We start from the raw sequence: 19,827 nt of genomic DNA on the forward strand, positions 1-19,827 counted from the left end.
CTTAACCCTTCTAAGGATTCTACAAATGTTAAATAAAGGATTGGCAAGGTCTCATTAAAGTTCTGTGATGCTTCAATGTTGCTGACATTTAAAGTAACTGTTAGGTACACTCTGACTATTCTATTCCCTAAGTAAGCTACACTTACCATTGTAATTTACTGTCCGCACTTCTCATTATTTTCTTTATATAATCTATTTTCTTTATATATATCTACTTCATTGATTAGACTATAAATTCTTTGCTCAAAGGGAGTAGGTTTCCTACTCCTCCCCACCCCCATGGTGCTGGGGATTGAGCCCAGGACATTTTTTATGTGTTCATCAGCTTTATGTCTTCCTCTTGGCATTTTTTCCATTTGCTTTGTGTTTCTCAAAAGGTATGGTATCAGAAATTCATAATGTATTTTAAGTGTAGAACCTCTGGGGTGTTTTCTTTTTAACACACAAAAGAGGAAGTTTTATAATATACACACATTTACTTTCTGCCACAATTTTGATGACTTCTTAGGCACAAAATGGCACACAGAACATACGCTATATAAAGGAATTGTCTGAAATAGCTCCAACAACTCTTTTTTGGATCACGGTTACAGCTCAAGCCACTGCATAACAGTTTCTTAAATCCGTTATGTTACTTGTATATACCCTGAGTCCCATTTATTCACGACCAAGAGCATAAACAATTATCTGTAAGATGAGATTATTCACTGTGCCTCTTCTAAATCATGTATAAAAATATCGTTGTCCCTTGCTATCCATGGAGGACTGGTTCCAGCACCCCACCCCCAAGGAAACCAAAATCCACACTTGATTCAGTTCCTTATATAAAATATACAGCATTTGCAAACAATCTATGTAACTCTTCCCATATACTTTTTAACTCATTTTTAGATTACTTATAATATTTAATACAACACAAATGCTATATAAATAGTTGTTATACTATATTTAGGAAATGAGGTCAAGGGAAAACCCTGTTCATCTTCAGTATAGATGCAATTATTTTTCCCCAAATGTTTTCAATCCTCTGTTGGCTGAACCTATAGATGTGGAACCTATAGATGGAAAGGGCCAACTACATTACAAAAGGCAATGTCAGCACTGATCCCTAGGGCAGTATCATGGAGTTAGTAATTTTCTATCCACAAAAGCACTTTCACTTACTACTTTCTCATTATAAACCATTTTCGATGTCAAACATCTCTTCCTAATGGTTTACTTTTGACTAACGGTGATCATTTTATTTCATTTTCATGAGTCACAACTATAATTGCAACACACAACAGTCAAATTTTATATTAGCACCAGATGAAGTGGCACACTCCCACAATCCCAGCAACTCCTCAGGAGGCTGAGGAAGGAGGATCACAAGTTTGAAACTAGCTTAGTCAACTTAGTGAGACAAAACCAAACAAAGTGCTAGAGATATTGCTGAGTGATACAGCATTCTTGGGATCCATCTCCAGAATGCCAAAAACACTTTTTTTAAGTCTACAATAAAAGATTTTTTTTAAGTTTCCAAAACATAAACTAAGCTGATCAATCAGTTCAAAATTATTATACAAAATTCTTCCACTACCTTTTACTCATCTTATATATTGCTACTCTTACCTTCATTGGCATAAGTGCGAGGAAATCTGTAATGAGATTATGGGTTCTACGAATATAAAATTCTTCCTGATAGAAGTTTTCTGACACGACTACAGACTCAGTGAGGAACAGGAAAACATTGTCAGCTACTGCGAGCTCTGCCATTGCTTCATCTGCTTCTGTGAATTCAGCCAGAGCTGGAAATACATTTAGAAACAAATACGTTGAGAAAAAGTCATTAACTGAAGACACCTCTTAATGGTCCGCTGATGGTTCAAATTTCAGATACCTTACCAACATTCTATCACATGCTATACTTATTAAAATGAAATTATGTGTAACTGTAACTCATAAACTCCAAAGAATTACTAAAAAAGTATATTATAAAAGTACGTACTCTTAATAATATCAAGTGATGAAAATTAATTTATTGATGTGTAATATAACACTGATGTAATCAGTTACTATCCAAACAGTAAAATATTAAAAAGATGCTAAGACTTTCATAACAATGAATTCTCATTGGTCATTTAGGAAAAAAATCATCAAGTCAAAACATGAAGATCAAAACCCAAACATGACCAGTTAAATAAATATACAATTTCTGTAACCAAGTAGCTAAAATTGAAAAACTAACTCTTAATGATAAACTGGCCCACTTATATTTTTAATATTTTATTTGGAAAATTGAAGTTACTGCAAACAAACTTAATGAACCTCAACAAGACCATCATTTCATTTCAGAATTATCAATTTACTTCATCTATATATTCCTCCCTTCAATAATACTACAATGAAGAAAATTCTAATTAAACATTTCAGTATTTTAACATTTCAACATTTTAATATTTCATTACACAACTCAGTAAGGTATTGAGAAGAGCCAGGTGCAGTAGTATGTCTATAATGTCTGTAAGGCCTGTAATCTCAGTCATGTACAGGGCTGAGGCAAGAGGATCACAAGCTCAAGGCCAGTCTCAGCAATTGAGTGAGACCATCAGTACCTTAGCAAACCCTGTCTCAAAACAAAAAATAAGGTTAGCTCAGTGGTAAAGCATCCCTGGGTTCAATTCCCAGTACCGAAAAAAAAGGAAAAGAAAAAAACAAAATGATCTATATACATATACAATATCATTATCATATCTTTTTTTTTTGTAAACAAATGGGATACATGTTTCTGTTTGTACATGGAGTAAAGGCATACCATTTGTGTAATCATACATTTACATAGGGTAATGTTGTTTGATTCATTCTGTTATTTTTTCCCTTCCCCCCCACCCCTCCCACTCCTCATTATCGTATCTTAAAGAATAACTCCTTGCTGTCAAATATGCAGATTAAATTTACAATTACATTATCAATGCAATGAAAGATTTTGTTTTGCTTTTTATCTTTTCTGCACTCTGTTTGCTTTAAGTCCACATATTGCAGTTAACATATACATTTGTAGGCTTCTATACATCTTTTTTATTTTTTCTTTGCCATTTGTTTGCCGAAGAAACTGGGTCTTTCATCCCACAGAACTTCTACAGTGTAGTTAGGGACTGTACCCTGGTGGTATAGGTCATTCTCCTTCTTCTGAAAATACTAAAAGGTGGTAGTTCTATCTAGAGAGGCTGGATCTGACTTCAGATTTTTGTTGTAAGTACGGCGTAAGTGGTGTTGCAATCTTCTAACAAGACACACATATTGCTTATAACTGCTTTTAAACTTTAAATATATAATTGCTAGGTAGCTTTGTGGCAATCTGGCACTGGAGAAGAATTGCTACGTGACTTACTCTGCTTGGCTGTCATATACACCCAATACCCAGTCTGTTACTGAAAGTACATTTTCATTGCCTTGAAAAAGGGAATATATAGAAGTCAGGATAGTCTCCACCAGAATAGATGGCCTTTTATTTTTCTGAAATGAAATCTGCATTCTACCCATAGCATTAAACTCCCTGTGAACAAAATACTCTCTTAATTCCTTATTGAGATTGATAATGACACTAAAGTTACTAAATTAGCTAAATATTATTAACACCATTTACAGTTTACGATTTCTTGGGGCTGAAGGAGTTTGATTTTCATCACTACTCATCCCCCCACAAAAATCTAATAGCCCTAATGACTAAAATTTATAAAAGAATATGATAATATAGAACCAAAAAGATTCAGTAGCCAAAGACCTGGGACTTAAAACAGTGGCATGGGAAAGCATGGTGTACGAATTTGGGTAATAATCATAGCCACTTGAGAGTTTAAAGGCTAATTTTATATAAGAAAGGTAATGAAATAAAAATGTATAAATGAAGAGTATGTGTAGTTCTGTAATAAGAGTTTGTACATGAACATTAAAGTCTAATGGCTACCTACTTTATTATTACTATTATTATTTATTATTTTTGGTACAAGTGATTGAACTCAAGAGTAACTGACCACTGAGCCACATCCCCAGCCCTTTTTTTTTAGGTTGCTAAGGTCCTCCCTGAGTTGCTGAGGCTGGCCTTGAACTTGTGATCATTCTGCTTCAGCTTCCTGGGTCACTGGGATTACAGGCATGAGCTACCATGCCTGGCTTAATAATTTTTTCATAAAGTGGTCAAAGAAAGACTATTTATGTTCATGCTTATATATATCAAAAGATAACACTTCTTCCAAAATTTCATTAACTGATAATACTATCTCTCATTACGAAATTACCTAAACTTTACCTGTCACATCAGGTAGCTGGGATATTCCCCTTAATGCCAGTGCCCAAGCAAGTCTAACCGTGGCTTGCAGTCCAGGCAATTTCCAAGGCTGTGAGTCCTGAAGACGAGAGTGAATTGTTGCAATGTACTGTCTCTCTGTCAACAGTGGAAGTTGATGAATCATATCTGAAAATACAAAAATAGATAACTTTACCCAAAAGTACATAAATACTCACTTTTGACCCAAAGGAATAAAATGTCTAGCAGTCAGAATATCTGAGCATATTAAAAAAAGAATTATGGCTAGTTAACATTAATGTGTGAAATACTATACATACCACTGTTAAGTATTTACACACAAAAAAGAAGAAACATAACAATTCTAAATTTTTTAAATAAATATTTTTTTTTTACTTGTAGATTGACAGAATACCTTTATTTTATTTATTTATTTTTATATGGTGCTGAGGATTGAAACAGTGCATCGCACATGCTAGGCGAGTGCTCTACCAATGAGCCAAAACCCCAGCCCCAATTCTAAATTTTAATTTCACTACTCTCAATAATCTTTATAACATAAAATTAGAAACAAGAGCCACTCATTTTTTTTTCTATATGCAAATTCTAAAATATAAATAAATGCCGATCCTTAAGAGCAAAAAATTTTTATTTAGCCAGGCACAGTGGCACACACCTGAAATCCCAGCAGCTTGGGAGGGTGAGGGAGAAGGATGAGAAGTTCAAAGCCAGCTTCAGTAACTCAGTAAGGTCCTAAGCAACTCAGCAAAACCCAGTCTCAAAATAAAATATTTTAAAAAGGGCTGGGGATGTGGCTGAATGATTAGATGCTCCTGGGTTCAATCTTTGGTTAAAAAAAAAGTTTGTCTACAAAAATTTTTATCTCACAAAAACTATACAGCAAAGATGAAATACTGAAATTATAGTCAACAAACTGTTTTCATGAAAAGTTTGAAAGTATAAATAAGTAGTAAAGAAACTTAAGCAATCCAACCAACTCATAAGCATCTATAAATATATACTTTAACATGTCCACTCCAAATATCAAAAGAAAGCAATCCCATAGGGATAACTAAGGGAGTTGCATTTTTATGTTGCCACATGTGCCAACCATGCACTCTACCACTGAATCCCCAGTCTTAAATGGGATCTTACATTTAAATATTCAAATAAGGCTGAATTGTACACACAGGAACAAAAATAGGCAATTTTGTATTTGGTTAGTTAAAATATTGCCTTTCTTGAATGTTATCTCCACAATTTCAAATCTCATTTCTAAAAACAAATGTACTGAAATATGTAAAATTGAATACCATCTCGTTCTTCTGTGCTTTGTTCTATAAAACTGATATCAAAACAGTATAGAAGTGCCATAAGAAGAGCCAGATTCACCGCATCCAGTGAGCCATTAGCCTCAACTGTCACTCTTTCTAAATGTCCAATAAGGAGGAGGGTGTCATCTTTGCTTAATGGTGATTGGCATGCCCATGCAAAAAGACTCTCTGCCAGAGACTGCCTGCACTCCTTGATGAGATCAGAAACCTAGAAATAAAAAATATGATTATAATATAAGTAAGTTACAGGAAGCCTGATCTTAGTACAAAAGGTAAACTACCTTTTATTAAGGCTAACAAAACTACCTGATCCTAAAGTTTTATCTCTAGAATTGTGAATAAATTCTATTATTTATTCCCCATCCTTAAATTCTTTTAAAAAATGGAATGACCAATTCCTTAAAAAGCTCATTTCAGAACTAATATTAGAATGGCACATGAATGACTAGTTGAAACAAATGCTAGTGAACACAGATAACTTTGAAATGCATTAATTTTCTTTGGCTTATATGTCAAAAATATTCTAATTGTCATAATTCTTCTGCCTCAGATTTGACACAAAAACTCCCCGATTCATCTCATCTTGCCTCTTTGCGATGTTTTTCACTGCCCAAACCTCTCTCTCGTTGTAGTCTCTCAAACTCATTATTCACATCAATCTGTGACACCAGAGTAAGGACTTTATAAGTCAATCCTTGTTCCATCAGCTCATCTGTAAAACGTGTTGTCATGGAAACCAATTCTGGACTGTAATGAAAAGAAATAAACCTATATTAAACAATTATGCTTATACTTCCTCATAATAAATGATACAGCAAATGCTCTTTTGGTAACACATTACTGAAAACAACCAGGATGAAGTAATTATAACCTATCTTTTTTGTAGATTGAACCCTGGGACACTTAACCACTGAGCCACATCCCCAGCCATTTTTATATTTCATTTTGAGACAGTCTCCCTTGCTTAGGGCCTCAATAAGTTGCTGAGGTTGGCTTTGAACTTATGACCCTTCTGCCTCAGCCTCCTAAGCCACTGGGATTACAGGCAGATGCCACAGTGCCCAGCTAAACAATTACTTTTATTTCTAAACAAAATAAAGCAAGTATAAACTGCTGTGTCATTCTCAATACAATAAGGGGGTATATTACTAAGCTTATATTCCATACTTTACTGAAACTGTACAAACTAAGTAAAATTTCTGTTATTTTTAAAATTGTAATTCTTCAAGTAATCTCAAATTAACCTCTGAAATCCCAAGAAGCAAACAGACCTGAGTTCTAGAGTCCATGTCTTTCCGCGTCTGGACTGTATCAATGCTTTCAGGGAATTCGCAATGCACCGCTTTCCATCCCAGTATAAAAGAACAGCTACCAATCCTCTAGTGAGTCCAGGAAAATGTGGCTGCTGGTGCTCTCCTAGAAAAGAGTTGAACAATAATTTAGTAAGTATAACAAATGTGCTTAAGATGAAACAAAATACTATGCCAATGTATGGTGCAAAGAAACATAGAACCACAGAGTTTAATGGAGCCTACATGCCCTCCACTTCAAATACTCATCCGCTGTTTTCAATCCTTGCACAACTTATGCAAAGGGCCATGCAGCTATGCCAAACAACAGCACTGACATGCAATTAACCATTTTTCCAAACTCTCAATTTTACTTTCTCTGATTTTTATATATTGAGTGAGAAACCTTCTATATACTGGGTGAGAATTCACTGTTGTTCAGTGAGTCTAATTTTATTCAATGTCCATATTTCATTTTACATGGAAACTTACAAAGATTTGGAAGTTTCTTCTCCTGGAGTCTTTGAAAATAAATGTTTGCTCATTTCAAGTGCACTCTGCCTGTTAACCTACTCCCCTTTGAATGAGTTCCACGCCATCTTTCAGTTCATCTCCTTCCTTTCTACTCAATCACTCTTCCACTACACCCGCTTCAGTTCTCCAAATTCCTCACCTTATTTTCCCCTCCTACAGGTGATGTCTTCTGCTTGTTGCACTATGCTCTCCTGAGTGTCCCTCCCACATTTTGCAACACCTAAATTAAACCTCAGGAACTTTGTGAAGGCCTCTGCACAATCCAATGTCAAGTTAGTCCCCTTTTCTCAGGACTGTCACTAAGTTGCATACAAACTTGAACTCATGCACCGAATTGTTTCAAAATGGTTTCTTCATCTTTCTCAATGACTAGACTATATGTTCCTTTATACCAGTTCAGGTTTTATTCATCTTTGTATTGCTAGAATCTTATCACAAGGACTGGCATAGGGTAAGTATCCCTTACACAGAAGGAAAAACTACCTAACTCATTCTCAATATCATATTTCTTCCAACAAAGTTTAGAACAAAAAGGATTTTGATAGGCACATGATACTTTTAGACATTAAACATTGGTTCAAAATGCCTGTATTATCTTCAAATTTCCTGTTAAAATTAAAATAAACTACTTATTTTATAGAAATTCCAAGATCTTGTCTATACAGCAGCCAAATAAATAATCTCAAAGTTATTCTGGATTACATATATTTCAACTTCCCATTGCAATCAGAATAAGATCCCTATAACTTCCATGGCCTACGAAACTCAACACGATCTGATTCCTGCTGCATCCTCATCTTCCTCCACTCACTCCCCATTCATGATACTCCAGCCCAGGGATCTTTTTACCCCTAACCAGGTCTTCTTTCACACCGCAAACACCTATTGTTTAATCTGCCTGGAAGAGCCTTCCAATAGGTATGGGGGCTGGCACCCTCTCATCACTGGGTTGCAGGTCAAATATCCCCACCTAAGAAGCTGTCATTAAGTATGCTATATAGAATTACCCTAACCTGCCCCTTCTATGTCCCACTAACTTATTTTATTCCAAATATTATTATTGAAATCATCTTATTTTTGACCTAGTCGTTCATTATCTGAATCACCCCCCTCTAAAAATCTCCAAAAAAAGAAGTAACCTTACCTTTAGGCAATAAATGCTTTGTGCTATAAAACTCTGAGATGAAACTTATTCTCCCCCACCCCTTGTATTGGGAATTGAACCCAGGGACATGTTATCACTGAGATATATCCCCAACCCTTTTTATTTTTTATTTTGAGATATGATCTTGCTAAGTTGCTGAGGGTCTCTCTAAGTTGTTGAGATTGGCCACAAACTTGCAATCCTCCAGCCTCAGCCTTCCAAATTGCTGGGATTATAGGCATGTGCCACCATACCCAATACAACCTATTATTCTTTGCTATTAAGTTACCAAGTGAAAGCCTACCTACCATAAAGTAGTTTAATTACCGTAACAATGTAACAACTCTGATCACTAAGTTGAGGTCTTCCCTTTAATCAAAGGTAAACAAAAAGAAATATTTTTAATACTGTTTTGTCAAGTAAACCACATCCTTAGAAATTATTTTAGAATCCAAACAAAATATTTTTAAACTGTGAGTTCATAACTTTATAGTTCTTACTACTTTATCGTTGTATCAGCTGAATGTCAACCTACCAGCAAGAAGAAGCTCAACAGCTGCCAATTCCCCAATATCAAAAAGGTTGCTGAGAATAAAAGCTTCTTTAATGAGCTGTTCAGGAAGAAGCCGGGTTCCTTGTTGACCCTGGATGGCGACTCCCTCTGTACTGGCTTTCTGAACCTTCTCATGCTGTTGAACATTTTTTGGCTAGAATGAAAAAATTGTAATCAAGTAATGAAAACAGTAAATGGAGACAAGGTCCTACAGAATTACCTACAGAAGCATATTCATGACAATGCAGCCTATAACAAGACAAACCAAGTATTCCTTATAAGACAATCTGGAATCTTATCTTTAGGAGGTAATGTTTTGCAATACTCAACTTTCTAATTCTAATACTACCTTCTCAGTAAACTGTCTCTGCTAAACTCTGAACTATAAAATTCAGAGAAAACACACAAACAGCATTCTACTTTTCAAGTTTCAAAAGAACTTTTCCAAATGTATGCCTAATTAATAAAAAAACGTGAGGTTTTAAATGGGAAATAATAAATGGACATATGAATTGTTGAACTATCAGCAGAGTGAATCCTAGTAGTGGTCATATTTCCAAAAACATTCTTTGATTTGAATATTTAACAAATGCCAGGCACAGCAGCACTCGCCTATAATCCCAGTCACTCAGGAGGCTGACACAGAAGAATCTTAAGTTTGAGGTTAGCCTCAGTAACTTCATGAGACCCAGTCTCAAAATAAATTTTTTTAAAAATGGGGTGGGGGGTAGGGATGTAGCTCAGTGGTAAAGTACCTGGGTTCAATCCCCAAGACCCTTTCCAAAAAAAAAAAAAATTAACAAAAGATATACAGACAGAATTACCTCACAGATCATAAAATTTTAGATCTTAGAAAAAGCTACATAAGGAATGATAGTAGAATGCACTGGACACTATTACCCTATGTGCATAAATGATTGTGTAACACTACATCATGTACAACCAGAAGAATGAAAAATTATACTCCATTTATGTTTGATGTGTCAAAATGCATTCTACTGTCAACTAGCATGAATTAAAAAATTAATAAATGAAAAGAGAGAGAGAAAAAAGAAAAGGTTACATAAGTAATTTCACGGAGCTCCTTTATTACAGACAGGAAAACAGACACCCAGATAAGCCAGGTAACTCTTCTGTGATCATATAACTCTTTAGAATGGAATCAAGTCTGGAACACAGCTCAGCTGGCTCCCAGGCTCGAGGACAGGGCTCTTTCTAAGAAAGAGAAAGACAGAGAGGAAGGAAGAAAGAGAGAGAGAGAAAGAAAGAGAGAAAGAAAAAGAGAAAGAGAAAGGGAGAGAGAAAGAGAGAAAAAGAGAAAAAGAAAGAAAAAGAAAAAATCTAAAAAGCAAAAAGTCATTTCTTATCACACAATCCAATAAATAGTTCTTATTTGCTCATGTTAATATGAAAAAGAAAATCTGTCAAAGAAGCAAAGGAGTTTCCAAATCTGAATCCCCTCCACTGAAATATTCTATTACTAGTTGCAGAGGTTTTCAAGATATAGTGATTATGATGAGAATTAATTAGTTCAGCTAACACAAATTACATAACACTATGAACACTTAAAATGCTGATGTGTGTCTGGAAATAATCTTATCAAGGTGAGATATATTAATAACTATACGTCTGAAATTCTAAGGCAGCTAATATTTCTGAAATACACTGAATTTCCTAAATTATCTTCAAATATTATTAAGTTTAACTCTTAGCTGGAGATAACAGTAACTTCTACAGAGAACAAAAAGACAATAATTACTCTCAGGAAAAATTATTTTTTAAAAGAAAAACTTGAATCACCAGAATATTTCAAGAAACATTTTATTTACATGCATTAAGAGCTTAATTGCTCCTTCAATCCTTTAAAGAAAAGAGAGAAAAAAAGAAAATTCAAGAAGAAAATTTCCTACTGGGTTTTTGAACAATGAGATGAAATCAGGTTTGTGTTTCTTCAAAATCATGTCAAGAAGGTGAACAGCCTCAGGTTGTCTTCTCCAAAGAGCATTTCCCACTGTTTGCCAAATGTCTTTGTAAGGACCCCATAGACTAGCAGCTGGAAGAAAAAAATGAACAAATAAAACATCAAATAAAATAAAGCATCAAATAAAAAACATACCATTTGGGAAGTAATGCGAGGTTACCATCTAAACATGTTGTTCACATTTGTGACTTTTTTTTAAATTAAAAATCATAAATTTACGTAGGGCAATGTTGTTTGATTCATTCTGTTATTATTTTTTCCCTTCCCCCCCACCTCTCCCACCCCTCTTTTCCCTCTATATAGTCCTTCCTTCCTCCATTCTTACCACCCTCCTTATCCCTAACCCTAAACCTAACCCTAACCCTAACGCTAACCCCTCCTACCCCCATCATCCGCTTATCAGTGAGATCATTCGTCCTTTAGTTTTTTGAGATTGGCTTATCTCACTTAGCATGATACTCTCCAATTTCATCCATTTGCCTGCAAATGCCATGATTTTATCATTCTTCATGGCAGAGTAATATTCCATTGTATATATATACCACAGTTTCTTTATCCATTCATCAACTGAAGGGCATCTAGGTTGGTTCCACAATCTGGCTATGGTGAATTAAGCAGCTATGAACATTGATGTGGCTGTATCTCTGTAGTATGCTGATTTTAAGTCCTTTGGGTATAGGCTGAGGAGTGGGATAGCTGGGTAAAATGGTGGTTCCATTCCAAGCTTTCTGAGGAATCTCCATACTGCTTTCCAGAGTGGCTGCACTAATTTGTAACCCCACCAGCAATGTATGAGTGTACCTTTTTCCCCACATCCTCTCCAACACCTATTGTTGCTTGTATTCTTGATAATCGGCTTGTACATCTTCTGTGAAGTGTCTGTTCATTTCCTTAGCCCATTTGTTGATTGGATTGTTTGTATTCTTGGTGTAGAGTTTTTTGAGTTCTTTATAGATTCTGGAAATTAGCACTCTATCTGAAGTATGAATGGCAAAGATATTCTCCCACTCTGTAGGCTCTCTCTTCACATTACTGATAGTTTCCTTTGCTGAGAGAAAGCTTTTTAGTTTGAATCTATCCCAGTTGTTGATTCTTGCTTTTATTTGTGACTACTTTTTAATATAAGAGGTTCTATACAAACCAAACATTAATATAAAAGCAATTTAGTAGAATTCTTAGGCAATGATATAAACTTTGTGTTTTTGCTCCAAAGGGTTTTAATGTTTTTATTTATATACATGTGCACATATATATTCACATATATACACATATACACTAACGATTGCAAAATACATTTTTCAAACTATTCTCTTACATCAATTTTCTTTCTTTTCTTTTTTTTAGTTTTCAGTTGTACTTATTTTTATTTGCTTATTTATTTATTTTTATGTGCTGCTCAGGATTGAACCTAATACCTCACACATGCTAGGCAAGCATTCTACTACTGATCTACAACCCAGTCCTCTTTTTTTTTTTTTTATCATTGTTTATTTATTTATTTATTTATTTTGGTACTGGAGATCAAACCCAGAAGCACTTGCACTGAGTTAGATGGTTTTTAAATTTTTAAATGAGATAAACACAATACAGTAACTGCTATGTCACAAGTACTCAATAAAGGTAGTGCCTTTCCTCCCCTCCTAATATCCAAATGAAAAGCAGGGGTAGGAAAATAATCCAGACTTTGTAAAACAAATAAATAAAAAACTTGATTTAGAAGCTGAAAAAATGTACTTTGTTTTTTATTTTGGGTGAGATATGAGCTCTTAAAAAACAGCACTGACATCTAACATTGCAAAAATTAAATAACTAAATAGCATAGAAACACAAAATAATTTTAAAGTCACATAAAAAGGATCACATTTTGATTTACTAAATGTAATAACAATAATTGCCTTTTTATTTCCTTCCAGTGGTGCTAGGTTGACCCCAAGAGTATTCTACCAACCAGAGCCACATCCCACCCTTTTTTATTTTTTAATTTGAGACAGGGTTTCCATAAATTGCCAAAGCTGGCCTCAAATGTGTAATCCTCCTGAACTGCTGGGATTACAGGTGCATACCACCACACCCAGCCAATAATGGGTAATTTTTATTGAGTTTTGGCTATGTGCTACTAAGCACAGTCCTAAGCTCTCTACATGTATTATTATATCTTATAGCGCCCTATAAGGTCAACACATGTCTTCCTCCATATCACAAATACAGAAACTGAGGCAGAAAAGTCAAAATAATCACTGGAGATCACACCGGAGAAGCAGGACTTGAACTGGACAGTCTGGCATCAGAGTGTGCACAAACCATCAGGTTATACTGCCTCCATGCATAATACTTGGAAAGTAAAAAGGTTTCAGAAGATGAATTTAGATATATCAGAAATACATGGTAAATAGAATGGCCAGTGGCAAAATGAATATATCACATCTAGACAAGCACAGGCAAATTTGTCTAAACTCAGCCAAATTCATTTACCTAAAAATTTTAAGCTCCATCAATGAACATTACAGGTTGAATCACATGGAATAAGAGAAACAATCCTAAACTGGGTACAGTGGCATACACCTGTAATCCCGTAACTTGGGAGGTGGAGGCAGGAGGATCACAAATTTAAGGCCAGCCTCAGCTACTTAGTGAGGCCCTGTCTCAAAATAAAAAGTGAGCTGGGGTTGTGGCTCAGTGGTAGAGCACTTGCCTAGCACATGTAGTACGGGGTTCCATCCTCAGTACTACATAAAAATAAATAAATAAAATAAAGATATTACAAATAATAATAATAATAAAATGAAAAGGGCTGGGGATGTAGCCCCATGCTGAAGCACCTCTGGGTTCAATCCCCGGTATCAAAAAAAAAAAAGAGACTGGAGGTACAGCTCAGTGGTAGAATGCAAAGAACTGGGTTCAGTCTTCAATGCTGGGAGAAAAAAAGACCCCTAGGCAAACAAAACATGCCTCACAAGTATTCCAAAAATCTGATTTAGAGCTGACAAAAGCTAATTCTATACCCTTAAAATATTTAATATATAACAGGACCTCTGCAGAACTAATAAATTGTTCTTGCATTTTACATGATTGGCATAATAAGCTCAGTGAACTTCATTTTTTAAAATATATTCTTAGTTGTAGATGGACATAATACCTTTATTTTATTTATCTTCATGTGATACTGAGGACTAAACCAGTGTCTCACATGTGCGAGGCAAGTGATCTACAGCTGAGCCACAACCCCAGTCCAAGCTCAGTGAACTTAAGTTCCATTTTCTCCATTTCTGGGGAAGCAGTCAATAACAGATCAAAAATCCACATATACACACAAAAATCACATGTACTAGCCTACTTAGTTCATCATTAACATCAACACATCACCAAAAGTAACCACGATAAAGATTTATCTTCAGTTTGATCAATTTGCATTTTTTGGATTCTTTTACTGATTACAATTTAAAAGTTAGGCCAGGTGTAGTGATATATGCCTATAACCCTAGAAACTGAGGCAGGATTACAGGGCAACTTGGGAAACTTAGTGAGATCTTGTCTCAAATTTAAAAAAATAAAATAAAATAATAATAATAATAAAAATAATGAGCTGGGGGATAGAGCTTATTTAATAGTAGAGCATCCCTATGTTCAATCCCCAGTACCATACAAAAGAGAAAAGTTGTACACTTTACTGAACAACTTGAATTTTCCTAAACATTTTGGGATACCTCCAGCAAATCACACTTATTCATTCATCCATCATGTATGAGGTACTATAAGCTTACAGTGTAAGGGCCCATCAATCACATAATTGTGCATAAATGTAATCTCCAATTGTATAAGTACTAGGAAGGAAGGTACCCAGGGCAAGAGAGCACATAATAGGGGAACATGATCCAACCAAAGAAGTCAGCTGAAAGGATTCGGGAAGTGATAATTAGGCTGAACTCTGAAAAGTAAAAGTAGCAGTTAGCTGGAGGATAAGAGGTACATTCCAGGAATGGAGCTGGGGCTCAGTGGTACAGCAGTTGCTTAGCATGTGTGACACCCTGGGTTTGATCCTCAGCACTGCATACAAATAAATAAATTAAATAAAGGTCCATCAACAACTAAAAAAATATTTTTTAAAAAAAGGTGCATTCCAGGAAAAGACAGTAAGTGGGACCCCACGGCAAGAGGGAACATTGCCTTGTCAAAGAACTAAAAAAGGCCGAGAGAGCAGGAATACTGAAAACAAGGATGGGCAAGGCAGGCAACTGCCACACCGCACAGGACTTCCTAGCCCATGCTAAGGATGTTGGTGTTACCCTAAAGATCAAACAAGATGAAGATTTAAAATGTCTGCTACACTGAGTGAAATTGAACATGTTACCTTTACTGAGAGCAGTTTAAGATGAGAACAGACTAGAACAGACGAAGGAATAGAAGATACGGTGAAAACTGACAAATCCTTTCAAAGGTGACACTGAAGAGGAGCAAGAGGACAGTAAATGGAGCAGAGCATAAGATCAGCATAAAGAACAGAGATAGTAGAGAAAAAAGAAAGAGCAAGAGGTAAATATACAAGAGAGAGAAGTAATAGGGAGTAGGACATCCGGTGGGATTTACCTCAGGTAAGACAGAAGGAAACTGATTCAAAAGGAGGCAAATACATTTAGATTTTTAGGTTTAAGGATGAATAAGGAGAGTTCATACCTGGTGCCTTCTATTTTCTCTAGATGGGTTGGGATTTAAAGGTCTGATGAGCAGAAAGTGTCGGAAACAGTCACTGCTGTGACTGACAGGGCTGACCAGACTACCACAAAAGAACTGTCAAGCAATGTTAATAGCTGCTTACACACACACCTGCTAGTGTGTCTACTTGGTGGAGGTGATACAGATCACAATACTAGCAACTCATACAACTGAATCTCAAGCATAAGTCTTAGAATTCTCATTCTTTTTTCCCTTCTCCAACTTTAAGTTGTTCATTTGTGTGTGTGTGTGTGTGTGTGTGTGTAAGATTAAAGAAGAATCAACATGGAATGTCATCTTTTGTTAAGTATATTCACACCGTCATGCAAAACTTAAATAGTACATCCATCAAACAACTCATTTATCTTTCCCAGACCCTGACAACCACAATTCTACTTTCTGTTCTAAAAGTCTGGTTATTTTAGATAGTTCTTATAAGTGAAATTATACAATGTCTTTTGTGACCTGATTATCTCACTTAGAAAATGTTCCAAGATTCATTCATGTTGTAACATGATAGAATTTCTTTTGTTTTTAAAGCTGTACAATATTTCTTTGCATATATATGTCATACTTTGTTAATTCATTCATCCATCACTCATTCATCCACAGACATTTGGGTTGTTTCCCTAAGATTTTTTTTTGAGTGGGTGGGTACCAGGGATGGAACTCTGGGACAGACGACCACTGAGTCACATCCCCAGTCCTATTTTGTATTTAGAGACAGGGTCTCACTGAATTGCTTAGCACCTCACTTTTGCTGAGGATGGCTTTGAACTTGAGATCCTCCTGCCTCAGTCTCCCTAGCCGGTGGGATTATAGGCAGGTGCCACCTTGCCAGACAGTAAAATGTTTTGTTTTGAGTCTCTTGGGCTGGGAGCATAGCTCAATGGCAAAGTGTTTGCCTACCATGAATGAATCCCTGAGTTCTATTCCCAGCACCACAAAAACAAAGTAACAATAAATTTTTAAAAATAAATAAATAAAAGATATTCTCCTACTCCAGGCCTTTAAAAATGTTTCCTTTTTGGTTGCTAATTGAACACTTCTGTCACAAAGCTTTATTATACAATGTATAATCTGCAGCTTTGGGAAACTTTTCTTTCCTTTAGTGATTTGTTTGATGATAATAACTCAGGATAAGTACATGCTAAGTTGGGTGTGGTGGTGCACGCCTGTAATCACAGGAGCTCGGGAGGCTGAGGCAGGAGGATCACAAGTTTGAAGCCAGCCTCAGAAACAGCTAGGGGCTAAGCAATTCAGCAAGACCCTATCTCTAAATAAAATACAAAAAAGGGCTGGGAATATGGCTCAGTGGTTGAGTGCCCCTGAGTTCAATCCCCAGTAGCCTCCTCTCTACCCCCCAAAAGTACATACTGAACAACTGGATATTTCCACAATTGTAGCATGCAAGCCTTGCTTTTAAGTGTACCTGTAGTGAGAGAGGGTCTGCAATATCAAGCATGTAATTTGATTGCCAAATTCATAAATGTAAATATAAAAAGTCTGATGTCATAAAATCAATTAAGTTGTGCTTAAGCTTATGAAGTGAGGTATTTAATAGCAGCTACTCCAGGGGGCATAAAGGAGACTGCAAGAGGTAATGCAAATATTACACCCTCTCCAGTCCTGGGACATAGTAGTTGCTCAATAAATACAACACCTCATTATTGCAAATAACTTAGGGCATTTCTGAAATGGTTATTGGTCCTGTGAAAGCAGACCTGTATCAAACAGTAACAACAACAAAAGATTGCAAAGAGACAGAAAACACTCCCAAGAAAGAGTTGTCTTAGTTCTCTTGAATGGCATTAGCCACAGAAAATCTCTTAATAGTTAAGGGAGTCTCACTCAAGGAATTAGCATTCTGGATGTTTTCAGGACCGTTCTGCCCGGCTCAGTTCTTTTGGAATCTTTGCCCTGCCTATTACAAGCCTGTACTGAACCGCAAGGATCGTGAGGGTCAAAATGCACCCACTCTTTCAAGAGTCCCGGGGGGGGGTTCAAAATTACCAAAAGACGACCCACCCCAAGTCTTCCATAGCTCCTTTACTACCGTCTAGATTTCCACTTACGCCAAAGTCCAGGGCTATACATACACGTAGAGGACTGCCTAGGGCGGACCTCGCCCGCAGAGCTGGCAGGCATTTGCAGAGCTCGTGGCGCCCCTTCGCAGGCCCTCCTGGACGGCAGACTTCACAACCCGAGCGCCTGCCGCCTCTAGGAACCACCTCCACCCCAGCAGGGACCCCGATGCCTGCTCCGAGGGGTGACTCTCCACCTCGGCTTATGGCTGAGAACTACCTGGGGGCTCTGGCCTCGCGGCCAGAGGCTCGACGCTTATCACGACGAAACCTGGACCGTAGGTTCGTGATGGGAAGGCGGTGGGAGCAACCAGGCTCACCGGGGCTGCGCGAGGCTGCGCGAGGCTGCGCGAGTGCCTACCGAGCCCAGCCTCCGGTCTCCACTCAAACCCCAGCTCGAGCGCGAGAGCCGCAGCGCCAACGCGCGCCATTCAAACCGGGAGGGCGTGCCCGGGGGCCGGGGCGCGGGCAAAGCGGGGCCGCGCCCGGCGGGGCCCGGACCCCGAGCACCTCGCGGCGGGTCGCCCCGGGACAGCCGGCCTCCGCGCTGCCCCGCGCCCTCCTCGCCCGGCCGCACTTACCCGAATTTACCGCCAAGAGCGTGGCCATCTTGGAGGCGCACTACCGAGCCCGTCGCCGCCGAGGACCCGGGAAAGGCGAGGCCGCCCCGGGCGACGCCTGAGCAGAAAGCCTCCGCGCGGCCCCTTCCGAACGGCGCGCTCCGCCGACCCGGCCTTGGGAGCCCCCCGCCGTCTGCTCCGGGCCGCAGCCGCCAATGTCCACTAGGACCATCGCCGTTCCAAGGAGGCAAGAGCAGCCCGCCCGGGGCGCGGGGTCCTGGCCTCGACGTTGGTCGTGCAGTGCATCCTGGGACGTGTAGTACGCGACGGGGCGGGAGGCGGCGGCGTAGGTGGAAATAGGACAGGATGCGCTCAACCGGTAACTACAGTGAGGCCCCGTCACGATACAACAGGCGTGAATTCAAACCCTCACCTACACTTCAAATGACATCTTCATGCCTCGCCGTCTTTTCTTGGGGAGTGGTGTGGGATGTCACAAACCAAGTCTTCATAAGATTTCAATTAACTGCACTGATTTTTACTATGACATTGTCAGATGTATACAAAATTAGAATGCACATCCCGCTTCAAACAAGTGGCAAGCACCGGGCATGCACTGTGCATCGGGTGGTACACTCCTGTAATCCCAGGGACACAGGAGGCCGAGGCAAGAAGATTTCAAGTTTGAGGTCAGCCTCAGCAACTCAAGACACCCTGTCTCAAAGATTAAAAACTGAAAAGTGGTGGGGATATGGCTCAGTGGTAGAGCGCCCTGGGTTGGATCTCTGGTACAGAGGGTGGGGGGGAGAGGGACAGTCCCCTCTACTCCCCACAGAACAATATGGAAGATTATTTTGAAGGAAATTCCAGGTATCATTTCATAATTGCCAAGTGTTTTTCTACCTAAGTCCCCCAAAACTTTCTTTTTTTTACTAGTTTAATTTTAGTTGGCTAATTTTCAAATGAAAATATATAATCATTATCCTTACTATCAAAAGCCAGATATTTATTTGAAAATTTACATGCATTGGGCTGGGAATGTAGAGTTGTGCTTAGCATGCTTAAGGCCCTGGCTTCAATCCCAAAGACCAACAAAAGAAAAATAGGAGGACTTCACATGCATTATCTCATTTAATCTCTGCAATAATTTTATTGGGAAGATAAAATTATAGCTATTTATGTCAGAGATGGTCTGTGTTCTTTAACAGTCTCTGTCAACTCACCAACATTTCTCTGAGGCTGGAAGTAAATGGAGCTTATGTTCCCATTTCAATGTTAGAAATCAAAAGCATATAATTTAGACATAAACATAGAGTAGGTTGTTAATGACATCAGGAATTTTATGGGGCACAG

At 37.8% G+C, this 19,827-nt stretch overlaps 1 protein-coding gene across 2 annotated transcripts in view; it reads right to left on the minus strand.

Annotated features, from left to right (window-relative positions):
* NUP205 (nucleoporin 205) overlaps positions 1 to 18,728 on the minus strand; it is a 66,311-nt gene extending 47,583 nt beyond the window's left edge. For both annotated transcript variants that reach the window (XM_079152413.1, XM_079152412.1), the window contains exons 1-8: positions 18,496 to 18,728; positions 11,050 to 11,192; positions 9,122 to 9,293; positions 6,891 to 7,035; positions 6,207 to 6,366; positions 5,599 to 5,827; positions 4,289 to 4,453; positions 1,612 to 1,787 (exon numbers count right to left, since the gene is read on the minus strand). In XM_079152413.1, coding sequence (XP_079008539.1) covers positions 1,612 to 1,787; positions 4,289 to 4,453; positions 5,599 to 5,827; positions 6,207 to 6,366; positions 6,891 to 7,035; positions 9,122 to 9,293; positions 11,050 to 11,192; positions 18,496 to 18,523 — 1,218 coding nt within the window. In that variant the 5' untranslated portion in view covers positions 18,524 to 18,728. The remainder of the gene's footprint in view (positions 1 to 1,611; positions 1,788 to 4,288; positions 4,454 to 5,598; positions 5,828 to 6,206; positions 6,367 to 6,890; positions 7,036 to 9,121; positions 9,294 to 11,049; positions 11,193 to 18,495) is intronic.
* Positions 18,729 to 19,827: the final 1,099 nt, after the last annotated feature.

The sequence above is a fragment of the Sciurus vulgaris genome (genome assembly GCF_902686455.1).
Source record: "Sciurus vulgaris genome assembly, chromosome: 8".
NCBI lineage: Eukaryota > Metazoa > Chordata > Mammalia > Rodentia > Sciuridae > Sciurus > Sciurus vulgaris.